The sequence below is a fragment of the Haliaeetus albicilla genome, chromosome 17 (genome assembly GCF_947461875.1).
Source record: "Haliaeetus albicilla chromosome 17, bHalAlb1.1, whole genome shotgun sequence".
Taxonomy (NCBI): domain Eukaryota; kingdom Metazoa; phylum Chordata; class Aves; order Accipitriformes; family Accipitridae; genus Haliaeetus; species Haliaeetus albicilla.
This window is the reverse complement of record NC_091499.1, coordinates 10656363-10681548: the sequence shown is the minus strand read 5'-3', so window position 1 is coordinate 10681548 and position 25186 is coordinate 10656363. Positions and strand designations below refer to the sequence as shown.

Genomic DNA, 25186 nt, shown 5'->3' with positions numbered 1-25186 from the left:
TTTTTACAGAAGGAGGATTTCTATTCTGTTTCCCTCAACGGAGCATGTCACCCCATTTAGTTCTGTGGAAAAAAGAAATGAAAAAGGAAAAAAAAAAAGATCTCCCAACAAGAGAAAAAAAAAAGAAAACGCAACAAAAAATCTGAATAGCTTTTTCGTTTCCCTGGGCATGCAAAGAAAAGGATATCCGGCTCCAAATCTTTAACAGTTTTACTCGCTGGACAGATACGGAAGGATTTTCCCTGTAACTATTCTATGCACCTGAATATGGTTATTATTAAAGTTGCTGCGGCTGGATGCCTCGATGTTCGTACAAGGTTCGGTTTAATTCTCTTTTTATTGCAGCTTCAGCGCCTAATGGGTTGGGTTTAACGGGGGCCACGGGTCCTGCGCCGAAACCCCTCTGCAGCCAGCGTTCGGCTAACAGCGCGATGAACCTCCGAGCGCAACAGCTGAATAATACTAATAATTACTAATCCCTAACAGCAAGAAAGGGCACAACGTCCTTTTTTTTTTTTAAGTCCGAACGGTTTTCCCGAGCGAAACGCGGCGCTCCGGGAGGGCCCCCCCTTCCCTCCACGTTTCGGAGGGAGCCGGGGCTCCCGGCCAGCCCGCTCCCGGGGGGGGGGGAGATGCGAAGTCCACGGGTGGGTGCGTGGGGGGGGGTGTCTCATTAACGTTTATTGAGGGGCGCATCTGCCGCGGGGCTCTTTCGGCCGGGACGGCGGGACGGCGGGACGACCCCCCCCCCCCACCTCCGACACCAACTCGAGTGCCCGGCCGCCGCGGCGGGGGCCCCCTGGTAAAGCGGCGGGCCGGGGCCGGGGCCGGGGCGGTGCTGATTGGGCTGCGGGCGGCCGAGCCGTGGCAGCCCCCGCCCCGCGGCTCCGCCCTGCCCCGGCCGCCGCAGTGACACTAATGAGCGAGTTCTTCCCACCGGTCTCCTGCCTGGAAGTGCTGACAGATCAAGGCAACAAATTTCAATTACAAGCCCTAATTTGTGTCCGCAGAGCGTTTGTTACCCATGTCAGTCCTGCCTGGCCCATCAGACGGGGCAGAACGTGGAGGAGGAGGAGGAGGAGGAGGAGGAGGGGGAGAGAAGGAGCGCATCTGCAGAAAGGAATAGATTTTTTTTTTCTCTTAAAAAAAACCCCAAACAACCCCCCCCCCCCAAAAAAAAAAAACTTGGCTGATAACTCGGATTTAAAAAGAAAGGCGAGGAAAAGCCCCGGCCCCTTGCCTGCGCGGTCGGGAGGACGGGAGGGCGGCCGGCGCGGCGGGCCGGGCGCGGGTGCCGGTGCCGGTGCCGGCGGCCGCGGCGCGCCTGGATGCGCGGGCTGTAGGGGGGGGGGGGGGCGGGCATGGCCGACAAGCGGCGGTCCTCGCCCGGCACCACCATGAGCCTGAAGGCTCACGCCTTCTCCGTGGAGGCGCTCATCGGGGCCGAGAAGCAGCAGCAGCAGCAGCAGCCGCCGCCGCCGCGGCAGCCCAAGCGGCGGAAGCTGGGCGGCGAGGACGAGGCGGCGGAGGACGAAGGGGGCAGCGGCTGCTGCGGCAAGAGCTCCCCCGCCACCACCGCCACCGCCACCACCGGCAGGACCTGCGGCGACATGGAGCTGGGCTGCGCCGCCCGCGCCCCCGCCGGTGAGTGCCGCCCCGCGACCTGCCGCCGCCCGCCCGCCCCCGCCTCTCGCCGGGACTGCCGGGCGGGCGGCCCGCTCCCGCGGCCGGGCTCCGGCTGCCCCCCCCTTTCCCCAGCCGTAGCCCCGTTTCCCCGTTATCCCTTCTGCTTTTCCACGCTGCATGCGCATCCACGTCCCGTCCCGTCCCGGCCGGCCGGCGCTGCCGCTTAAAACCCGCGGGGCTGCCCGGCGCCCCGGCCGGCCGCGGGTGGGGTGGTCGGAGCAAGAGCGGGGGGTTTGTTTGCGAGGAGGGGGAAAAAGCGCTCCTACAGCACGTACGCGTACTGCTGGGAGTGCATGGGCGACCATGCGGGGTGTGTGTGTGTGTGTGTGTATATATATATATATATATATCTATCTCGGTATATCTCTTCGGCACGCACCCGCACGTGCGTGTCTGCCACCGTGGGCGGACGCGGGTGCGTTTTCACGCGGCGGGGGCAGCAGGCCGCGGCCGGCGGCGCTCACGCGAAACGCGCCCAAACGAAACGCGCCGCCGCCCTCGCATCACGGACCCGCTGCCGCCCGCTTCGGCCCGGCCCGGCCCGGCCCGGCCCGGCGCTGGGGGCGGCCGGGACCCCCTCTCACCGCGCCCTCCCCGCGCGCCCCCTCACGTCCTGGCGCGGCCGCCCGGCACTCGGGTCGCCCCCCCCTCACACGCACACCCCCGTCCCGGCGCGCAAGGCCGCGGCCCAGGCCCGGGCCCGGCGCTGCCCGTCACCCCCGCCGGGCTGGGGGAGTCGTCCCCGCGTTCGCTCCCCGCCCCGGTCGGGGGGTCCGCGATCTCTTCCCCCCTCCCCCCGGCCCCTCTCGCTTCCTCCGCTCTCTCCGCAGGCGGCTGCGAGGAGGGCTTCCCGGCGGCCTCCCCGGCCGCCTCCCCCGGCGGCTCCCCCAGGGGTTCGAGGCCCGGTTCGCCGCCGCCCACGCCGCAGGCGCCGCGGGTGGACCTGCAGGGCGCCGAGCTCTGGAAGCGCTTCCACGAGATCGGCACCGAGATGATCATCACCAAGGCGGGAAGGTAACGGGAACCCCGCGGGGCCGCCGCCCGGGCTCTCCCGGGGCCAGGCGGGCACAGGACGGAGGGCAAAACACGGGGGGACACCCCACACCCCACACCCCACACCCCCAAATTTACGAGGCAGGTAGATGGCGATCGTTTTAAGTGGGCGCGGGAGGATGTGGCGTTTGGGGCTTCCTGCTCGTGAGGGCGAGGTCTGGGAGCACCGTGGGTCCTTCTGAGCGAGGGGAGACTTTTTCCCCCTTTCCAGTGGAGACACGTGGTGAAAACCTGGGTAGTATAAAAGTATCTGAACTTATTAGAAATTACAAAAACATATTTTATTGAACCCATATGCTACCTTCTATGTTTTCAGAGAGGCTTTACTAATGATTGAAACGCAGTCTTAAACAGCACAAAGCAACATTTGTCTTGAGAGAGTCCAGTTGGGGAATTTCTGTTTTATCTTACAGGTGCACTGAAATAACAGCGAAAACTAGTTAACCACAGTCAGGTTTACCCTCCTGCTTATTCAGAAATAACGGAGATAGGATTTTTCTTTCCAGTAACGACTTTTAATTGATTTTTTTATATGTGTATATATGTATATATTTTTTTAAGAACAGCAGCAAACGCTGAATAAACTGGAATGGCTTTCAGGTTTATAAAATGCAGAAAAGTACCTTTCATTAGCTTGCAGCCAGCTCGTCACTAGGACATTTCTTTGTTGGTTTTTTTTTTGGCTTCAAGAATGAACTTTCTTGATGAAAGGCATGCCAAACGTGAGCTAAGAATGCATTTTTATGTTAAAACCGCTGCGTCGGTTAATTACCCCGTTTTCTCCACGCAAGGATCCAAGTCGTGAACTTTTGGTTTTTGTTGGGAGTTTTTTTGAGTGGCTTTTTTTTTTTTGAGAAATTGCCTCGTAGATTCGTTTCTGCTTTCAATAAAGAAGTTTTACTATACCTTTCAAAGACGGAGTAGCTCTTGCACTTCACCTTTAGTAAGTTGCAGACAGGAAGTCCCGTCTCAATAAAGACCATATTGTTGGGTTACAGCATGGCACGTTGGCTTTTATAACTGCATCCTTGCGGTGTTATAATTGTATCACCGTGGATTTAGCTTTCGAATTTGCTGCTACAGAACTGATACACCGTTTAGCTGCTGTCAGTTGAAACTTCAGTGGCATTTTGCATTTCTGTAAGTATTGCTCTGCCTGTGTGGAGGTGGTGTTTGCGCACCTCCAGAAATAGATTTCTAGCTAATATCTCAAACGGGCTTTAAATGCGCATACTGCTGAAGTAAAGTCTCAAAACCAAATGATTTACTGTCTAACAATAAAGTTGAAATGATGTGGTAATAGCTGTACTCCCAAAGCGTATCCCAAAACATACGAAGCATTGTTCGAGTAAATGCACTTTAGAAATCTGTTTTGACATATCGAATGGGCCATTTCATGGCTATGTAACTATAATCGTCCAAAAGGACTCTGTAGGCTAAAAGGAAGAACGAGAAAAATCCCACGAACCCGTTACTTTTCCTAAACAACCGTTCTGGAGTCTGTTTCATATTAAACATGACCTCTCTCTTTCCATGTTCAGGCGGATGTTTCCCGCAATGAGAGTGAAGATCTCAGGTTTAGACCCACATCAGCAGTATTATATTGCTATGGATATTGTGCCAGTGGATAACAAAAGATACAGGTATGGTGACTTTAAGGCAAAAAACATACGATGCAAGCCATAGGGAGCTTGGCTATTGGAAGAAAACATTAACACTATATAAATTAGCAGAAGGTCGTGTTTAACTCTCCCTCAGATTCCTATTTTCATCCCCATGCATTTAAAAAAAAAAAATTGTGCCAAGTATGCAAAAACAACTAAAACTGCTGTTGAAGCTCTTTATACGTCTGCCTTACGTTGTGTATGTTCAGGTTTTGGCTTTCAGAGAGTGCAGTTCTAGTGCGGTCAGGAAGTGTTATCATGTTTTATTCCTCATCAGGTCAGTGGGAATCATCTCCTATTAACAAATACATATGAAAATGCACATTTTTCTAGCGCTAAATGGCATTAACATTAATAACATTAATAGTATTGACGTCTGTTTTAATGGTGTATAAGCTTTCTTGGTCATGCTTCAAATTGATTATATAATTTAACTTAAAAGCTGTTTATCATTCAGATACTTGGCTGCTTAGATTCACAAAGGATAATGTTTCTAATTACGGTTTTTTAAAGAATTAATGGCATTATTGTCTGAGGAATAACGTGAGGAACAAAAGTAGTTGTTCTTCGAACATTTGAGAGTAGGAATTAAGTGCTAAAACTCTCACTGTTTCGAGGGCAGTCATGTTTCGAGGCAGCTAGTTGGACTCTGCTGAAACCACTGGTCCTGTAGAAATGTTTGCAGGATTGGGCCCACAGCAGTTATTATTGTGAATTGTAGATGTTTTGTAGGTCTTGCTTTACAGATGCGAGCTTGTGCTCCATAGTAGCCAGGAGGGGCCTGGCCAAGTAGTTCAGGGGAGGCAGGATCAGGTCCTTACCAATTGCTGGTTTGATTGTTTCAACCCTATACTTAGCATAATGTAGGGAAGACCGCTGCAGATTTAATTGTAGAACTAGGAATATTTCAGACTAAGACTAAAAGCTTGGTTCTGCAGGAATGCTGCCTTGTTTCCTAAGCAAACACTGCCCTATGTTTTTTTGCATGTCCTTAGTCCTTTTCTCCTGTGGTGTAGAAGACATTTCTTAGGACCATTTAGATTTTGTGTTTTTCAGCAAGGTGCAGATACCAGTGCTGAGGAAGTCCAGTACATACAGTTAGGGGAGGCTTTTCTGACTGTACCATACTGGAAAAAAGTGTTTCTTTCTTTGGACCAGGGCAGTGCAGCTCAAATGAAAGCCCTTTTCTTGCTTTGTGTTGCACGTGTGCATTTACTTAGCAATCTAAGCATATCATTCCTAGAAGGTCTGAGCAATTCCTTAATTCATAGAAAAAGGGAGGTAATTATTCCAAATGGAATAAAAATGTTAATATTTAAAATTAAAAAGAGTTACATGGAATATGAGTTGTTTAACCCTCATTTCATTTAAAAAAAATACAGTTGTAATAAGCTGCATTGTCTGCCTAGTGTGATACGTGGTACCCAGATAACTGAAGTAACTGAACAAAAGTTGTATGAAGGGCAGCATTTTCTTAGTTAAATTTCTGTAATCATGTACTAGTACCACGCCTTTAACCTTCCCACTAAATATTAATGTTTCCCATGTTTTACTTGATTCCACTTTTCATTCTTTGCTGTGCAGCCTATGTTTTTTTTTTTTAATTGCTGACTGTTATTTTAACTTTGGCTGTTCGTGTACAAACTGTCATGCAGATGTTTAGATATGAAAGACACAACAGCAGTCACATAGGGAGCCTAGTCTTTAGCTGTCATAGCAGAGAGCAAAATTAAATGGAAATGAAGAAAATTACAGCTAGGTCTAGATTTCTAGCAAAATTGGACCTTGTTGTAAATACTTGGAAGCTGAAGCTGTTGCTCAAAGTATTTTATGTGTATTTATGACTTTATTTACTTTTGTAGGGAAAGCATGTATTTAGTACAAACCAACAAATATCAAATAAATGAAGAATGTTATAAACAGTTGATTGTGTGATCTGGGGTTGAGAATTTCTCTCCAGGAGAGAATTTCACCACCATTCTAGATCTTAGTTTTAGACCTTGATAGGAATTGTACGGAGCAATGCACGTATTGGATCATTTTGTTTCCATTTCCAATTAAGTTGTTTGTCTTTTTCTAATAAGGAACTGAATTGTACAAACAAATTATTTGATAAAGTCTTTCTTGTTTTTATTAAAAAATACAGCTGAATTACTGGAATTTTACTATACTTGAAAAAAAAACCTTGAAGTTTTTAATCAGTGCTTTTTAAATTGCCCTGTGAAGTGTCTGCCTTCAAAATAAGTTTTCTACCAAAGCAGGCACTATTTTTATTAGAAAATGACTTTGTCAGCATCGGCCTATCAATTGAAATATGGGCTGTGTTTTTTCATTTTTAAGCCTTTCTGCAATACTCTTCAAGAAAATTAATACGGTCTTGCAGAAATAGCAAGAGCATAGTTTGACAAGGTTTCTTTATTTTTCCCAATCATAATGTTCTTTCCCTTCAATAGCTTTATTTATAGACTCTTACATTAGACTCATCATGTTAAATCTTCCAAATACGGAATTACTACTCAATTTGATAAATGAAGGACTAGATTCTTCGCTATTTGCTGATGCCTATTCAGAGCAGAGCCATAGCAATCAATGAACTGGCACCATCTTAAAGCTCAGTGAGGAGCCTAGTGTTAAGGCTGTTACTGATTTTAAGAAGACTAAGGTCAGATCAGAGTGTTGTTTCTAACCTTGCTGTTGCAGATACCAGAACCACGTTTTGAAACTAAAAAAATTACTTTTATTTATTGTCTTTTTGCATTTTGTTAGTTGATGGGTACTTGCTGTATGTAATGGGCCCTAATTTGTTAATACTGAATGGGTCTGATAAATTATTTGGGGTTTTGCGGTTATAGGTATTTGTTTTCTTTTTATAGGTATGTTTATCATAGCTCCAAGTGGATGGTGGCTGGTAATGCTGACTCCCCGGTACCGCCTCGTGTTTATATTCACCCTGATTCACCCGCCTCCGGGGAGACGTGGATGAGACAAGTGATCAGCTTCGACAAACTGAAGCTTACCAATAACGAGCTGGACGATCAAGGGCATGTGAGTACTTGGTCTTCTGCAGTATTATATGTAGGCACATTGCTCAGCCCTGGAAGACTCTGACGTTCAGCTTCGGGGTGCCAGAAATAGGCTTGACTTTTCAAAGCTGTTTTGGATCTTTACCGTCCAGATCTAAAATCTGCTTACTTTCTGCTCCGATAATTAACTGCTTATTAGAGCCTGCTGTTTTACTCCCCCCTCAAAACCAGAACTCCTTCTGCAAAATAAGACTTTACAAGGCTAAATTGCCTAATACGAAGGGGCAGAATTGCTCTCATGTTTTCCCACCGAGTGTGTTACTTGCAACTTCTGCTATGATCAAAAAGGACGCTTAAATTCACAAGTGGCTAGAAGAAACATTAATAGTGTGTAATAACTTCATGTGAATAAAAATACACTTAACTATTTTCTTAACCTAAACATTTGTGTGAAATCCCATGAGGTGTTAATAATTGCAGTCAAAAACGAACAACATGGGAGCTGGGTTTGCTCCGATAATGATTTATTACATACCTTATGAAGCAAGACCCTTTCACAGCTGAGGCTCATTACTTCTGAAAAAACTGGCGAAGACGTATGCAGTATGAGTGTTCTGTTTGCAAGTTCTAAATTGTTTAGTTATGACATTATCTAATGTGACAAAATGTGTTATGTTAATATTTCCTTTTCTCTTCAAAACTGTTGAAACATGACAGATGTAAGCCAGTATCTTTCCAGCAATCCCTAAAATAGTTTTACTTGACACCTTAGGAAATAATTAAAAAATGAGAATTGTTTTTAGTCAGGGTGAAGTCTTTAATTTTGCAAAATCCCATAACTAAATGGCAAATGTTGGCTTCCTTTCAGAAGGATCATCGAGTTCCAAGTGGTAGAGTTTTAAGATGTTGGAGGCTAGTTCTGAGACAGGATGTGGATTCCATTGTCCTTAGCGTAGCCCGATTTATTCACCAGGATACTTTCTGCTTCATGGAAGGGAGTGAAAGAAAATGTACCTGGCACAGAGTACAAAGATACTACATGTATCTTCCAGGATAGTTGTAACACTGTGACATTAAGCCAGGTATTTTATCAACACACAGTCCAAGTTTAAGTACAAGATTTTTTTCCCGTTTGTGTTTGCAAAGAGGATTAATGTGAGACGCCGGTCAAATTGTGCAGGAGCTACAACTTCTATGTTACAGAGGCAGGAATACAGAAAACTGGCTGGACTGAGCTAGCAAATGTGGTAACAAGGATAAAAAGCCTCCCTTTCCTATAATACTGTTCATAATTTTATTGCATTCTGCCTTAAAAAGAACGTGGGGGTATTCACGTCTCTTACGTTAGCGGGACTTTTCTTTAGGCTCCTAAGAAAGACGTTTTCTATTGCTCCTTTCCAGAACTACAGTTACGGGGTCTCATTTGGCAGTGTCCACTTGAGTTAAGGTTAGCCCACGTAGTTCCCTTCATTTCCCCAGCCTTCGTGTATTTGTGACTCTTCTTGGATGGGGGAGTTGCTTCCTCTGAGTCCTGAGTCTATCGTAAGGGCTTTAAAAAGTGAAGTGGATACGAATGGGTAAAATGTCGCTTTTCCAACGGAGAGCAGGCCAGCTGGATTTTGTACTCACTCATTTCAGAGGGGTGATACGTGGGTACTTTAGTCCACCCCTGCACTTGCAGTCGCAAACTGCCCTGTGATAAAATCTCAGCTATGTAGAGAATTGTATTGCCGTATTTTTCCATCCCAGATCTTAGCTTTGTTTTTATTCTGAACTGAAACCTGTGTAATGTACACAGCACGCCATTATTCATAATGTGGGGGGGTATAAATTTTCTGGTCTTTAGTTAAGTGTTTCGATTTGGAAACTAGTGAAGCAAAGCCCTAGTACAGTGATTTGAGACACATTGAACTGATTCAGAGCTATGGCAGCACCCCTCCTCCCCAAAATGGAAATTTTAGCATTAAAATAAAAGGACAAAAGAAGGATGACTGTAAAATAATTTCGTATTTCTCAAATCTGGGAAATTGCAAACATGTCATTCATAATTACCAGAAAAGGCAAAAGCAGAAAGCAGAAAAGTGTCTCTTCCAATGGGTACATTTTTTCTTTTAAAGCTATGGTAGTGTGGAATGCTGTATTGAAAAAGCTATGTAGCCTCTGAATGCCTCCAGCAATAATGGAAAACGAATAATCATATTTTGTGATGAATATAAAAACCAATTGTTTCTCATAAGCAGGAAGGAACCATTTTTCTCAAGAGGGTACCAGGGGAGGGACGGGGAATTGCAAGAGCTAGGGGTCAAGGCTGTACTGTCCCTCGAATACTTGTTTTTACATCAAGTGTTCTGACTCTCCCACTGCTGTATGGGAGATGGAGTATATTTTAGATGATTAGAAGGTTAGAGGTTTTTTCCCCTCCTTCTTGGGCAGAATGGCTCAGAGAAACTTTGGTGGGATCTCCACACTCTGCCATCGCTTCTCCGGTAGTTCAAGCAGTGTCGGGCTTTAGCTGTTGTTCTTTGGGCGTGCTTTCCGTGCTGACTGGTTCTGGGGCTTTAATTCTTCTCAAAATTGTTCCTTTTTTCTTCCTGTGCTCCTCAGAGGCGCAAGCTTTTGCAGAGTTTTTCTGTTAAAATCCCAGGGCTCGGTTTTGATCTTGCAGGTGTGCAGGTAGGGAGCTCACATGAGATCAACCCAGAGCCCTTTACCTATTCCAGAGTATTAATTCTCAGAATCAGTGAGAGAAGTGACCCACGTCCATGGGAGTGGGAACAGTATTTGCAAACAGATGCTAAGGTCGTATTCCTGTGCAGTATTTATATTGTGGTAGTAGTTCGCGGCAGCCAGCTCCCCTTGCATCGCGTTGGCCTGGGATTAGCTTCTTGTGAAAGGAGATCAGCCACCTCTAAGAAAACTTGCTTCGCTGCTCGAACGCTTTCCGGGCTTCTTGCTGCCTGCTGCTATTTTCATCAGTATTTTGAGTGGGAGTTTGTGATGACGTAACTTTATAGCGCTGTTCTGTGAAGAGATTTTGAAGTACATTTGCACGTAGGACACTCTCTGATACATGGGTTCCACTTGCAGGCTGAGGAGATCAAGCAAAATTTGTAAGGATATGTTTTCCTTGTGTGTTTTTGATCTCAGAAGGGAGTCCCAGCGTGAATTCCGTACTTCGGAAAGATTGTGTGCTTATAGAGGCATTAAGGCCCGATGGCGTCATTAAGACACATACTGTGGCATTTGTGTCTTTCTGAGTTGTGATGGTAAGGAAAAGTAAACCTGCATTTTGCAGTTGACACTGAGAAGTGCGTGGTCTGGGCACTCTTTGTTAATGCCTCTAATCCATCTCTCATCTGTGGAGTAAGTGCTGCATTGTAAACGCAGTCTCTCCCTCTGGCTGGTTAGAGCTGGCTGATTTTTCTATTTTGATGCAGTTTTTAATCTGAATTTCAGTAGAGGGGAAAAGTCAATATTTTTGATGCCATTTTCCATGCTTTTCAACTGAGTATTTTTTGATGCAGAGCAACATCTTTTAACTTTTAGTGAAAATGGGGCTGTTAGCGTGTTAATTGTTCCTTGGTGGTTGGTTCTTTTTTTTTTTCCCCATTTGAAAGTGGGGTGAGGCTGAAAGCAGAGGCAGACTGTTACTCTGCCCAGACTTGGCTCCAAGTAGCTAGCTCTGCTTACAGTCAATGGGTAGTTATATGTTCTTGTCACAATGAAAAGCTGGGAAACATCAGCATTTGCACTTGCAATTTTTGTCTTTGTGAAGAGGCATGGTCCTCAGTCCCACACACTTCCCTGACTGCAGAAAGCCTGAATGCGTGGGCTTTGCAGGGAGGATAAAGGAGGTTTTTTGGCAAAAAACAGTGGCAAGGTAAGGACCGTGCCAGTGGTGGGGAGGTGGCTGTGTAGTCTGTGCACCGCCGAGCTGCCGGAGGATTGGCATCTCCCCTGCAAAAGAGTATCGGGCCCTCGCTTATTCTGGCTGTGATGGTTGTGCCATGGTGGTGCCTGAGCTTGTGGTCAGCTCTGAGGCCTCATCATGGCAACATCTCTCAAAAGCCGTATTGCGAAGGGAATCCCAGCTTTGTGTATCTGCAGGTGCATTGGCCACCTTTGCTCTGCCAGGCTGTTGCCTTGCCCTGCTGCTTACCTGTGGGCTCCCTGCTGCGGCACCTTCCGTCTGATAACGATGTCTTGACAGCTGCTGTGGTCAAAGTGTAATTTTACCTTTGGTGGGAGAGGTTTATTCCCCCCCCGAAGTGTTTTCGTCTTGCCCTTTTAGGGATTTATAGAGAGAGGCAGGCTCTTCAGTTGTGAGTTGAAAGTTATGCCAGTTGGTGTTTGGCATTTGGTGGGACTTCTTCGGGTTGGGGTTTTTTACTGTTGGCTTTGAAGGGTATGAAGGGAAAGTTGCTGCCTCTGCAGGTAAACTGTTAGATCCCGTTTGTGCTGTTAAAGGTGCAAGCGCTTAGCTTTCTCTTCACAGTAGCTTTAGGTGATGCTTAGATTAATAGAGCTATACGGTTTTTGGAGTGGGTGTTACATCTCCCTCTCCTTTTATGTCCTATCTTCATAGTGTTGCTCTTTAATTCACCAGGGCTCTGCAGTTATGTATTATTTTTTAGAATTCAGAGTCCTGATCATTAACAAAGATCCCATTGTACAAGGCACGGTACAAAATGCAGAAAAAAAAAATTCTTGCTATGGATTCGCTAATCGTCTAACAGTGTGTCAGCACAGGAAATTTCAGTATAGCACAGAGCCAAACCAGGTTGCTCTTAAGAGCCGACAAGGATCAGTTTAGCTGTAACAGCCACCCAGATAAGGAGTGGGAGGTGTTCATCTCCATGCTCCTGTGACTTCACTTGTTCTGATACATGAGCAGAACTATTTGTAGCTGCCTAGGTTATCATTGCGTACAGTCAAGTCTGCCGTGTAGGCAAGCGGTAGTTTGCACCGCAGAGCTGATGGGGTGAAATAATTGGGGTGGGAGCAGAATGTGGCATGCTCCGTGGCACCCAGGCAAATGGCAAGGCACAGAATAGCTTTGAACAGTGGAACGGAGCTTTTCTTGATCATTTTTTTCTGTTGCACCAGTACCTCCCCTGGCATCGCTGGCTGTTCACAAGAAAATAGGGTCGGGATTGTGCTGTCCTCTCTACATTTTCATTTTTTAGATCTTTGCCAGCAGAGAACTGAAAGGAGTGTTGTGAAAGAGAATACACATTTGCATGATAAAAATCTTGCTCTGAGCAAGATTTCAGAAACTGGGAAAAGGCTTCGTATGAGAGCATCCATAGGGCACTCCCTGAGCAAATTAATTGGAGCCTGTGATGTCATTGTCAAAACCTTACTTACAGCCTAATAAACTCCCTGATTATCCACTAACTTGGCTTATCCAAAACGGGGTCATGTCATCTGGCCAGGACCAAGTGTATTAAACTAGCCAAACTCTAGTTGATCCAAATGAATGTAATGTCCTCTATGTCATTTGGATGAATGAACTTCCACGGTGTCTGGCATAGGGGCTCTGTCGGGTGCCTGAGCACATGCACATTCTGAGGCTACTCAAGGAGCAGGAAATTAAAAAGTTGATTAGTGGTTCCACAGGCCAATAGCCATAGGACTATTTATTTATTGAGTTACTCATTTCTTAGGCCTTCCAACAATAATAGTTGAGCTTCCAATTATTTTTTTGTTGAAATCTTCTATTTTAGTAGTGGTTATCTGAAGTGGGGTAAAATAGAGGAAAAATTCTGTATTTTAAATCTCCTCTAAAATTTGGGAGCAATAGCAAGAGGTATTTTTGTGTTTAATTTTATGCACCATGAGTTCATATACCTCTCATTTATAATTTATTCTTAATTGAGGTTTTGTATGCTGAGAGGTGTTTGTGTATTGATATTCATTGTGTTATGAATCTAGGGTTATTAACACTTTAGAGTTTTGGATTTTGGTGTTACTTTACTCTAAGTCTCTGCTTCTTCAGAGTGTGAGAGTCTCAGCTTGTGTTCAAAACAAGGTATGTTTCCAGCCTTTGAGATATCAGGAAAAAAAATTGCTCCAAGCATATCCCGAAGGTTCCAAAAACAAAAGGCAAATGCTGCTGCCCTTAATCCTGTTAGATCAAATCCAGGCTCCAGTAGAAAAAAGTGACAAAACTTTCCTAATTCCAGTGGGACCAGGACTTCACTCCTTTTTTTTTTTTTTCTTTGAGTCAGTCTCAGTTGAGCCAGTCTCTGAATTTGGAGCTCCTCAGTGGTAATTTTTAAATGCTTAGGGTTGGCAATAACATAAATGCACAGGGATTAGACTACTGTAATAAGAACCTTCAGAGGTTAAAGAAAACATTTGATTTCCAGTAAGTGGCATGGTAAACACATACCGTAATCTGTTCCAAAAAGCTATTAGTCCTGAAACAGCAGGGTGTCCTTTCTAATAAATGTTATCTTTTTCCTTTCATGACTGCATAGATTATCCTTCACTCTATGCATAAATATCAGCCTCGTGTCCACGTCATCCGAAAAGACTGTGGAGATGATCTGTCCCCCGTCAAGCCTATCCCTTCAGGAGAAGGGGTGAAAGCCTTCTCCTTTCCAGAGACAGTTTTCACTACTGTCACAGCGTACCAAAATCAACAGGTAACTTGGGCTTTCTGCTTAGCACTTTACGGGCTTTTCAGAGTAGACCAGGGAAATGAGAGATAGGAGAAAAGCGGATACTTTTTATTATACCACTTATTAAAAAGCATTGTCTAAACCCTTTTTGTGTCATGAGTAGCTTTTACTAGTAGTATTGCAGCAGCGCCTGGAGGCTATAGCTGAGACTTCAGGGCATGTGGGCTAGATGCCGCATGTAAAAAGTTGTTCTTATTGTGGTGATCATACAGTCTAATTAGCATAGTTAATGTTGTCTTAATTATAAATACAGCATTGAAACACAAGGCAAAGAATAGTCTAATTTTTAAAGGTGTTTTTGTACCTTTAATTGTAGATACATGTCTAGATAGAATTTTTAAAGCACTTTTGTTCCTGACTCCAGTGATTTCAGAAATCCCAGGACCTTAACAGAGAAGCTGAGGTCTGAAGAAAGTTGCAGTCGTTTTCATTAACTGCATTCAGCGTATATTATTAACGGCAATTTATCTGGGTCCACACAGATTCAAAGTCAAAAGTAAACTGCAGGTTGTGTGACTCCAGTGTTTGGCTCTTATTACCACTTGCTTAAGTATTAACATACATAGTGACACCATAGTTAGTGTTGTGACATTTTGTTAATTCCACGTAAGTTACTGCAGCTATATTTTTGGAAATTAGGTATGCCTTGCTATCTTTACAAAGAGAACAGCAGGAGGGCCGTGTAAATACTGAAATATAATTATTTCATACCTATCCCATTTATTTAAATAAATTACAAGTATTTTAGGGGGTGTGTGCTGTTGTTTTTATGGAGGATAATAGTCTAGAGATAATCTCTCTTTTCACATTTCCTTCTTGACCCATACAGAAATAAAATTTAATTTAAATTTTATTGCAGTTAGGCTGTATACTCTCTTAGGTGAAGAATGACATTCTTCAGAATTTTTCTCAGGATTTTTCTCAAGAATTCCAGCCTGCCATTTGGTAGCATTAAATACCTATTAGCTTCTCTGGGGATTTGCAAAAATAATGATCAGAAGGCTGGCCCTTATTTTGCTGTGTTTCAGGACAATCATCTTAAACCATACAAACATGAAGATGTTTCTACTCCACTGTCAGCTTAATTCTGTCAGGATAGTAATTTGATGTGTTGCTTAGCCAAATTGTCAGGTAATAATTTCTTCAATCATCTTCACAGATAACTCGTCTGAAGATTGATAGGAATCCATTCGCCAAAGGGTTTAGAGATTCAGGACGTAACAGGTAGGTGTTGGGGAAGGAGGTGGGCTTGTTACTGCTGACAGAATCAGTTTGTGAAGGCTGGTAGAGGGGAATACCTATATTTACAGACAAATTAGTCTGGGGACTCAGACTCCCTGCTGCAGCACTTAGGTTTCCCAGTAATGTTCTCTGTGGTGGGCTCCTGTTCCTACTCCTCTAACTATCTAGGTCAAGAATGGGTTGGCACATGGCTTGACTCATGTACTCGGGTTTCCTTTCGGTGGAAGCGGCAGCATACCACGAAGGCTGCAAATGGAAATAATGCATACTCAGGTCTGTGATTTCAAGCTGCTCCTGAAATCTCTTCTTTCTCCTGGCTGGAGACACAAATTGCAGATGCCAGTGTCAAACTATAAGCCCAGGCTTTCTTGCACATAAGTGGCATTTAGTATGCATGAATGGCTCGTTGTTTTCTCTTAAAGGAGGAGAAACTAAGTTGCCTCTTACAGTAACCTTACCTTTAGTACACTTGCCTAGGAGGTGGGAGACCTGTGTTCAAGTGTCTCTTTAGCCTAAGGAGTTTTAAATCCACTTCCTAGGTGAGTGCCTTTTCCACTAGGCTATAGATGACCTTGAAACGAGCCTGGTTTCCACCTTTTCTGTTGAGGTTGGACTGATTAATTGCTTGTTCTCTCTTGATCCACAAATCTTTCAAAATAGCAATGGGGAATCTGACTAGTGCAAAGTGGAGACTTGGGTCTAGTCCCTGCTGCCAGTACTGATGACGTATTTTATCCAAAGACTGTTTAATGCAAAATACTTAAGCCTGTTATGAATTGTATGTTAAACCATTTCAGCTAAAAAAAGCAGCATTTAATTGTGGTGCATATTATACATAAGTTCCAGTGACCACATTGCGTTTGGTGTCTACAGCTGCTATATTTATGACCTAGCCTTGCAGAGAAGGGAGCAGGCTGTGTGCTGGTAGGAATGCTCAGAGAGTATCTTTTGGTAGCTGCTTTATTGAGCTTCTCTTTTAGCAGAGGCTACAGCATTAAAGCCTGTTTTGTGCTTCCGCCTGAGTGACATAAATGCTGAGACTGGACAGCAAATGAGAGTAGTTTTTAGAAGATGAACAGTTATAGAAGGGGTGGGGTAGTTGTAAAGATTTACAGGAATTCATTGTAAGTATCTTTTCAGCTTGCACTCTGCATTTTCTGCTGTCTAAGATTTTTGTCTTCTAGCAAGAAACAAATTAAGTGAACAGTAACTTCCAGATAAATGCAGTGACTGAAGAAACAAAACATGCTGTGTGTACTTGGGGAAGAAAAGAGTAGCCATACATGCCTTATTTGACAGCTCTCCATAGGCAGTGTCTCTGCTATGCACGCTTTTTGCAGAGCTATAAAATAAGTACTAAGAAGTCTCCTAAGAAGTGTGAAACTCTGACTCCTCTGTAATTTCTGAGTTTAAGTGGAGCTAGAATTTTTTTGATAATGTTATATGAAACAAGAGAAGATGCCCTTGAAAATAGGAGGAAAGAATTGTTCAGACACCAGTTTTGAACTGGATTTAACGTGACAGGACAATCCTGGACATCCCCTACCTGAGGACGATGTAGGTGCAGTAAGAGTACTGTATCTGCAACCGTGCAAATCCAGTTGTAAGACTAGGGATATCCAGAGAGGTTTTTTGGTTTGGCTGCTAGGAGTAAGTTTGGTTCGGGCATTAGAAAAAAAGCAGGATATTTTAATTGAAAGACAGTTACAGTTTATGGAAATGGATTAGGAAGCCAGTCCTGTAGGAAGGGCTAGCCTCTGTAAAATGTTTCAGAACTGGCTTTAGGTGAGGTCTGGATGCTTTTAGTGTAACAAACACACTTGTTACAGAAGTGACTCTGCAAACTCTTGTCCATTGCAAATTGGTGTACTGAAGTCAGTGTTGCTGTCTTCTGTGATAGGCTCTGTGGTACTGCATAAGTGTGTTTGGGAATGCAGCTCAGGGTTTTAATTGTTGAGGAAAATTTCTTTTTTTATTTAAATTACTTGTTTACTCAGTTGATTATTAATCTACTCTGTTGCTAAATATTGAAATTAAATGTTAAGCTTCTGTTATCTTCATTGTTCTGGCTGGTGTATTTATCAGCAAGGCATTTTAGTCTGCAACAAAAGTGTAAAAATATACTGTGGTACCATTGTATATCCAACTTTTCAATATTGCTTTAATTATTGCAGCTATCTCTACTCTGCACTGCTGCATGCAATAATTCTGTTTAATTAAAAATATTCCCTTTCAGGTCATTCCTGTTCAGTCCCACAGGCTATTTTATAGAAATCAGTAGCTTCACCTTTTAAAAGCATTCCCTGTGCATTTGCAAAGTGCAACAGAATTTATGTGCTGAGAATAGTTTCATTCTTCAGTTAGGCCTTAAGTTTGACCCTATAAAAACTTTTACTCAGGAAAGGACCAGAATTTCTCCCTTTAAATACTTCAGGAAAAACATAACTGTTTTGTTAAATAAACTTAGCCATTTGATAGCGCAAATTAGGGTGGTGATAAAATGTGGAAATTGTTCGAAGGCATCTTGTATAAATTATCGCCTTGGCTGCACTCCTCCAGGAGGCGGCTTTTATCTTCACTTTAACTAGAAATGAAAATTCACCATTACTGCAGAAAATGAAGGCTATCTTTTTAGTCCAGGTTCAGCTAATAAATACTTTATAAATGTTTCCTGACATACATTTGTGATCCTGCTGGAAATGCAATGGGGAAGAAGCAATATCAGAAGAACATGTTGGTAGCTTCAAATTGGGCTATTTGCATAATTCGAGTTTACAGAGTGCCGCTGCTCAAAGGCAAGGCCACTTGTATTTGGTGTGTGCCTGATTCTGACACTTAACAGGCTTTTGGGGCCCAGCAGCCAAAAATAACAGCAAAATAATACCTCTGAGGTGCATTATTCTTAAAATTATGTCAGAAAACAAACGAGCCTTTACCTTCAGGAAATAGAGATTCTGCTGAATACTGTCTGCCGTGATTGTCTACCCAGTTATTTCTATTTTGTCATGACACTGTTGAAAGAAAATGACAGAAGATTTTTAGTTTCTAAAGGCATTTTTCTCAGCACATAATAACCAAAGCACAAACTGTTTTATACATTTTAGTAGCAAAAGAGCTGTACATCCATGCCTTGCTCATGTTGTGAGTGTGATTTTCCAACTCCATTGGTAATGACTGGGAATCCTGTTTTAATGGAAGTTATTAGTGGATCACCTTTATTCTAGGCAGAAATAAGAGATCATCCCTCTGGCAGTTAGAACAGTTGCTCTTAAGGAAATGTTATACTAGGAAAACATTTAACGTCATTTTAGCCAAGTATTCCCCCATCAAATAACCCTCCCAAAAAGGCCAAAACCATTGAAATAGAGAGCCAAACTCGTGGAATTGGGAAACTCTTTGCGTGCTGCCAGCCCAGTGGCTGCAGATCACAGTGATCTCATGGATAAGGATGTAAGGCTCTTTTCTAAAAAGCAAAATGAACTTCAAAAGAATCCTGAAATGTTACTACTTTGTATATGTTTCTGAGGTAAAGTATCCACAGACATGTGACAAAATACAGCTTTCTTTCACGACACCATGATGTTTTTGTTCTAAATAGAATGGGACTGGAAGCTCTGGTAGAGTCTTACGCCTTCTGGAGACCTTCGCTGAGGACACTTACATTTGAAGATATACCTGGGATACCCAAACAAGGTAACGATCGTCTTTGTGTTCTTTCAAAATAAAAGTGCATGAAGATAAAGATTCACCCATAGTGCTTTATGCAAGTCTAGGTAAGTGTGACTTGCAGAGAAAAAGCAACCAACCAACACCAGTGCAGGCCATCACCTCTCATCAGAGTTATTCTAAGTTAGAAAACTAATGCTAACTTAAGCACTGTGGCAATAAAAATGTTAGGTTGGAAAGATAAATCAGATCATATGTGGAGGAGAATGCTGGTTATTTAAGGATGGAATAACCTATTCTTTGGCATTATGCTCTGGTTAGATACACAAGGTAGAGATCATTTATAGACGACTTCCGTTGTACACATCCAAACTCCAATGTAGGAATTACTTGTGTGTTTAAGAGAAAAAAAAAAGGAATGAGAGAAGAAATGACCTCTTAAATAATGAATAAATAGTAGCAAGCTTAATTGGGTTTCTTCCTTGGAAAGCCTTCTTGATTCTTAAAGACCTAAAAATTGTTCAGTAAAAGTCCCAACAAACTTTATCTGCATCCTAGAGCTTGAAAGAATGGACCTCCTCTCCATTTTGCCTTTTCCTGCTCCCCAGTCCATAACCTCTTGGTTTCCGCTTTCCCATCATACAGGTAGTGCTGTGAGGGAGAGGGATATTTAAATGGCCTGTTTGGACAGAGAGGGGAGTCTCTGTACTCTTTTCTGAGTTCCTTTATTTCCAGAGTACCCCAATACATATAGAAAACCTCTCACCCTTTTCCCAACTAAATCAGGCATACTGCTCCTGCTTCTTCACATTTCCTGCTACCAAATTTACAAACATCCTACCTGCTTTCTTGATAATGTATTGCAAAGTCATTAAGCGTCTTCAGAGCAAAAATCCAGAAGATACAGAAATACACAGAAATTACTTTTGTCAATTTCTCCTTAGCCCACTCCTTTGAGAAATCTTGAGCATCAGTGCTTGATGTGGGCAATTAAAAAGGAGTTTTTGTGCCAAGTCATAGATATGTTGGATGAGGGTTGGCAGAGTTTTGGGTGGGGCATAGGGGTGAGGGACAGTCCTCATAAAAAAGGCCTGGAAAGTGAAGTCAGCATCAGACGTGAAATACCTTGTCAGACTGTGTAAGACTGAAAGGCACCTCACTAGGAAGTTAATCCATCTAGGAGACAGACCAGCTGTATTGCCCTGTTTGTATGTAGCAGCACTGTTTGAGAGCAGGGGAACTGCTGCCATGAGCTGCCTGCTTCCTTTTCTTCTGTTGCCTGAGGTTAAGGAGCTTGTTGAAGTTACTGTTGATGTTCAGAGGATGGGAACTGGGATCCTTGCAAAATCTTTAGTCGTCTATACCTTGCACAGTAGGGTGGTTTAGAGACTTGCTGAAAGAACCCATTAGAAATTTGTCCTGGTTATTAATGCTGGAAGTGCCCATCTTCAGGTAGCGGAGGTGTTGACGTAGATTTGAAGAAAAATAAGTATGCCTTGCACCAGGTTTTCTAGAATGTGACAGTGTCTCATGGTGCTTTGAGCTTGTGGTGTCCTATCAACAGAGCAAGAAGCAGCAGTCAGAGTTCACTAATAATGTATTTTTCTTTTTACTAGCTTACCTATGAGGAAAACCTGTTAACTTATTGACATTGTGTATCTCTTTGCAGCATCAAGCTGCATTCACAAACAGGAGAGTCTTCCTTGTTAAGTGCCTTCCACCTGGGAGACGGTGAAAGGTGCAAATTAGTTTTTCTACGTTCATTTTTCAGGGAGATACAATCTCTAAGAAAAGGAAGTGTTTCTTGCAGCTGGGAAGCTTTCAGTCCTAAGAAAAGGCTTCACCTGTAGCAAGCAGTGCATTTTCAGGAGCATTCAGCACTGGTATTTGTCATGTAAAAAGTTCTGATATCAGTAAATGAACAGTTTGCAGTTTGCTGCAAACCTAAACCTCCACCTACCTGTTCCAGAAATGAAGCAGCCATGCACAGTAGTCAGCCTACGCTTTTCCTGAAGTTATTCTGAATTTTTTTTTCTCAAGTTTTTTTGGTTTGAAGTTGGAAGGTTTTTTTCTGAAGTTTTGTTCTGAAATTTTGTTCTGAAGTTGTGAACTTCCCTGAACCTGTTGAACTGTGGGAGCCTCTATCATTTGAGTTAAGGAGCCTATTCCTGACAGTCAGGCACAGATTGCTTCAAATGCACTTGGGTGTACCAAGAGCATTGACAACACAAAATTTGTCATTTTGAAGGAGGCTTCCTGTGATGTGGTACGCACTTGGCTACATCTTAGCTGCCATGCAATTTCCTTCCAGTGTCAAATAAAGAGTAGTTAACATTTTGGGCAGGAGCTCTAAGTATTGAGTGATGGTTGCGAAAGCATAACTTATGTTCTCTTTCTTGGTCAGGTTGTTTCTTTAAAAATATGCATGTGCCATACACACACACACCCACACAGCCGCTGCACACGTATGTACAATATTTTTTGAATAAATTTGCGTCGTGTTTCATTTCGAGGGTTGTTATAAAAGACGAAGGTCTCGATCTGTTGCCTAGGAAGTGAACCTTTCCCAATGTGCTTCTTACATTGTAATATTCTCTTCCAGGAAACACAGGTTCCTCTACTTTACTCCAGGGATCTGGCAGTGGAGTGCCATCTACCCACCCTCACCTTTTACCGGGTTCCCCTTGCTCATCTCCAGCCTTCCACCTCAGTCCCAACACTAGCCAGCTCTGTAGCCTTGCTCCAGCTGACTACACAGCTTGTGCCCGCTCAGGCTTGACCCTGAACAGATACAGCACTTCTTTGGCTGAAACCTACAACAGGCTCACAAACCAAACCAGTGAGACGTTTGCACCCCCGAGGACTCCCTCCTATGTCGGTGTGTCGAGTAGCACAACTGTGAATATGTCTATGAGTGGCAACGATGGGGATGCATTCAGCTGCCCGCAGACTGGCTTATCTATGCAGATTTCAGGGATGTCTCCACAGCTCCAGTACATCATGCCATCCCCATCCAGCAATGCCTTCACCACTAATCAAACCCACCAAGGCTCCTACAACACGTTCAGACTGCACAGCCCCTGTGCGCTCTATGGATATAACTTTTCCACATCCCCTAAACTGGCTGCCAGTCCTGAGAAAATCGTTTCTTCCCAAGGAAGTTTCTTGGGGTCCTCGCCAAGTGGAACCATGACGGATCGGCAGATGTTGCCCCCTGTGGAAGGAGTGCACTTACTTAGCAGTGGGGGGCAGCAGAATTTCTTTGACTCTAGGACCCTAGGAAGCTTAACACTCTCGTCTTCTCAAGTGTCTGCACATATGGTTTGATGAAGCCTTTAAGTAAAAGTACAGTATGTTTGGTGTCTACAATGTATTTCTTTTGGAATATGAAAGGACACTCGATGTAGCTTGTAAAGTGTGTGTATATATAATATGAGAGGAAGTTTCACTGAATTTTTGACTTGTTTGTGGCCAGATTATTCTCCTATTTTGAGTTACACAGTTTGCTGCAGCGCAGACTGCTTTAGTTTTCTGGTATAATACACTTAGTTGTATAACACGTTGGGACATATGCAACAAATTAAGTAAGACTTCCTCCCCTTTCCCCCTCCTCTGTTCTAACCCCTTTAAAGAATGAAATGACACTTGGAGTATTAAACAACACAAACAAGCCCACTTACATTTCCTATAGTACTAGCGAGTTTCTTTAAAACATTCATACAATGATAAGCTGATGCACCAAAGGCATTTTACAAGTTTCTTCTCTGTTATAAGGGATATGAAGGGTATTTGGACTTTTAAGCATTAAGCATCAAGCATCCAGCCTAAAATAGAAGTTTAGCTAATGGATTATTTACAAAGTAAACGGAAAGATTAGTTTGCCTTCTCATGATATGCTGTTTTTAGCTTATCAACGGCACGGCATTCTCACTAGGATTTTTTTTTTTTTTTTTCAGCATTAGTCTAGTTTTATGATTAGGTATTTGAATACAAATAATGCATATTCAAACTGTGGTCATAGGAGTAATTTAAACGAACAGCAGAAGCAGTGGCATTCCTTGGTACAGAATGAACTTCAGGGTACTTATTTTTGTCAAAGGAAGGACTTGATGCATTTTTTTCTCCATAAATATTGCCTTTAAGACATTTACTGGACAGTAGGATATTCTAATGTATCTTTGTTTTTGTATCTTTACTTTTTTAAAGGAAAATGCAGGTTTGATTTAGAAAAAAAGCAAGCAGAATGAGAAATTCCATTATTGGTTTTACCCACTTGTGTGTGTGTGTTGTGGTTTGGGTTTGGTTGGTTTTTTTTAATAAGGGCAAAAAGTCCTACATCCTCAGTATTTCATAAATACATTTCCTGTATCAATTAGGCAGATGACCCAGTTTGCCCGTAAGTGTTTCTGGAAGGAGAACTTTGTCGTAGCTGCCTCCCTTCTGCTCTGTTTCTCAATCAGTTTTTACCCTGGAATTGGAGACATTCCCTTCCTTCCCAGTTCTGGTTTTAAATGGCACTTGTAAGAATGCAGATCACAATGTGCTCCTGACCAGGCTTCTCCAGAGTGACAAGGATACGGGGAGAGACTTGTCACGGTGAAATATCTGCCTTCATCTGCACCTGCACAGCCCCAGTGTGCATCACTCCTGCTGCGAAAGCTGCCTCTCAGCTGCCCGCTTGTTGGAGCTGAACCATGGAGGTTGTGGAACAGATTTTAATGCTTGAGAGAACAGGTCGTCTTCAACAGTACGCTAAGCCTCCTTTATACTGTGCAGGTGATGTAAAGGCATTATAAAGTGGGTGCAGTGTAGTTGAAAATGCTTTCCTGGTCAGCGTTGAAGGAGAATAAGGCCTTTCAGATTTTACATTATTCTCTGTTAGATTTTTTTGGTGAAGGTGGATTGTCGTGTTTCTCAGGAGTTCCTATGTCTCTTCTGGCAAACAGTGGGCTTAACCACTCCCACTTCAAGAAAGACTCATTGCAGCTAGTATTTCTTTGGTGGGATGGAGATAATCCATGCAGAAACAGCCCTCTCGCTATCTCCTCTTACCATTTGGGAATAGAAGAGAAACCACAGCAGTCTTTAAGCCTGTGCTTGGAGAAGGCTTTATTTCTATTAGTTACATATTTGTTTATGTTAGAGAAGACACATATAAAGTTCTCATTCAAAGCTGAAAAGACAAGAGGATGCAATTGAGGAGATGTGGGTTTGCTTCTTTGCTGTCTCAAACTTCCCAAGTGACCTTGGGCAATTCACTCAGCCTCTCTGTATCTAATGTCTTTTATTCTGTAAAATGTGATAATAGCACTTCTCTGCCTCACAGGAAAGGGTGACAGTACATTGAAGATGATCTGATGTACTGTGGACAGTACATTACAGATGAATGGCTAGGTAGTGTTCATATATGAGGATAACAAAGAGCATTCGTGTACTTCAGATCTGTCGCTAGTTTTGGCATTGCAGTGTCCTTTGAGGCAGACCTCCTAGCAAAGACCTGCAGTGCTAAAAACACTATTCAAAAACCTCATGCTAACGATTTGTGAAATGGTTCTGAGATGTGTAGAAGATGGGCAAATTTTCAGTTATGTAAATTGTCATAGCTCTGTTGGTTTAAATTAACAAGAAACGTGTGTATAGTTACCTGTTCTAGCCAAAACTTTGAAATGTTGCAGTTAGACAAATCTTTAAATGGGAAGAATGGTACAATTAATCTGTACTTGAAAAAGGATAATGATCTATGTCATCTTAAGGGCTGTGACTAGGTAGAAATGTGGAAGAGCTAAATCGTGCATGTTCCTATAAGGGGAGAAAAAAGGGTTGTGCATGGATGTTCATGGAAGTGCTCCTGGCAAGAGTATGTACTTTATAGTCTGGGAATTTTTTAGAACTGGTCTCTTATTTTTCCTCAAATTATTCTTATCATATAACCACACAATATTGTTTGAAACATGTGTGCCTTAAAATTTGAATCATATTGTAAATACTTACTGGTGTGTCATTGTGAAAAGACTAGCTTTTTATCAATATAGTAAATGTTATATATGCATTATATCTATAATTATATATCTGTATTTTACAAAAATGCCACAGAAAATATATTAAAGTGTGTATTCAAACACTTTTTACTACATTTGGAAAATTGAGGGGCTTGGGCCTTTTTTTT

The 25186-nt window shown here is 43.0% G+C and overlaps 1 protein-coding gene across 1 annotated transcript; it reads left to right on the top strand.

The window, feature by feature from the left end:
- Positions 1-1147: 1147 nt before the first annotated feature.
- On the top strand, positions 1148-25153 carry TBX18 (T-box transcription factor 18). Its single transcript, XM_069804798.1, has 8 exons — positions 1148-1644; positions 2517-2700; positions 4281-4382; positions 7277-7448; positions 13909-14076; positions 15272-15336; positions 18953-19047; positions 21623-25153. The coding sequence occupies exons 1-8, from the start codon at positions 1362-1364 to the stop codon at positions 22345-22347; spliced, it is 1794 nt and encodes a 597-aa protein (XP_069660899.1). The 5' UTR covers positions 1148-1361; the 3' UTR covers positions 22348-25153.
- The last annotated feature ends 33 nt before the right edge of the window (positions 25154-25186 follow it).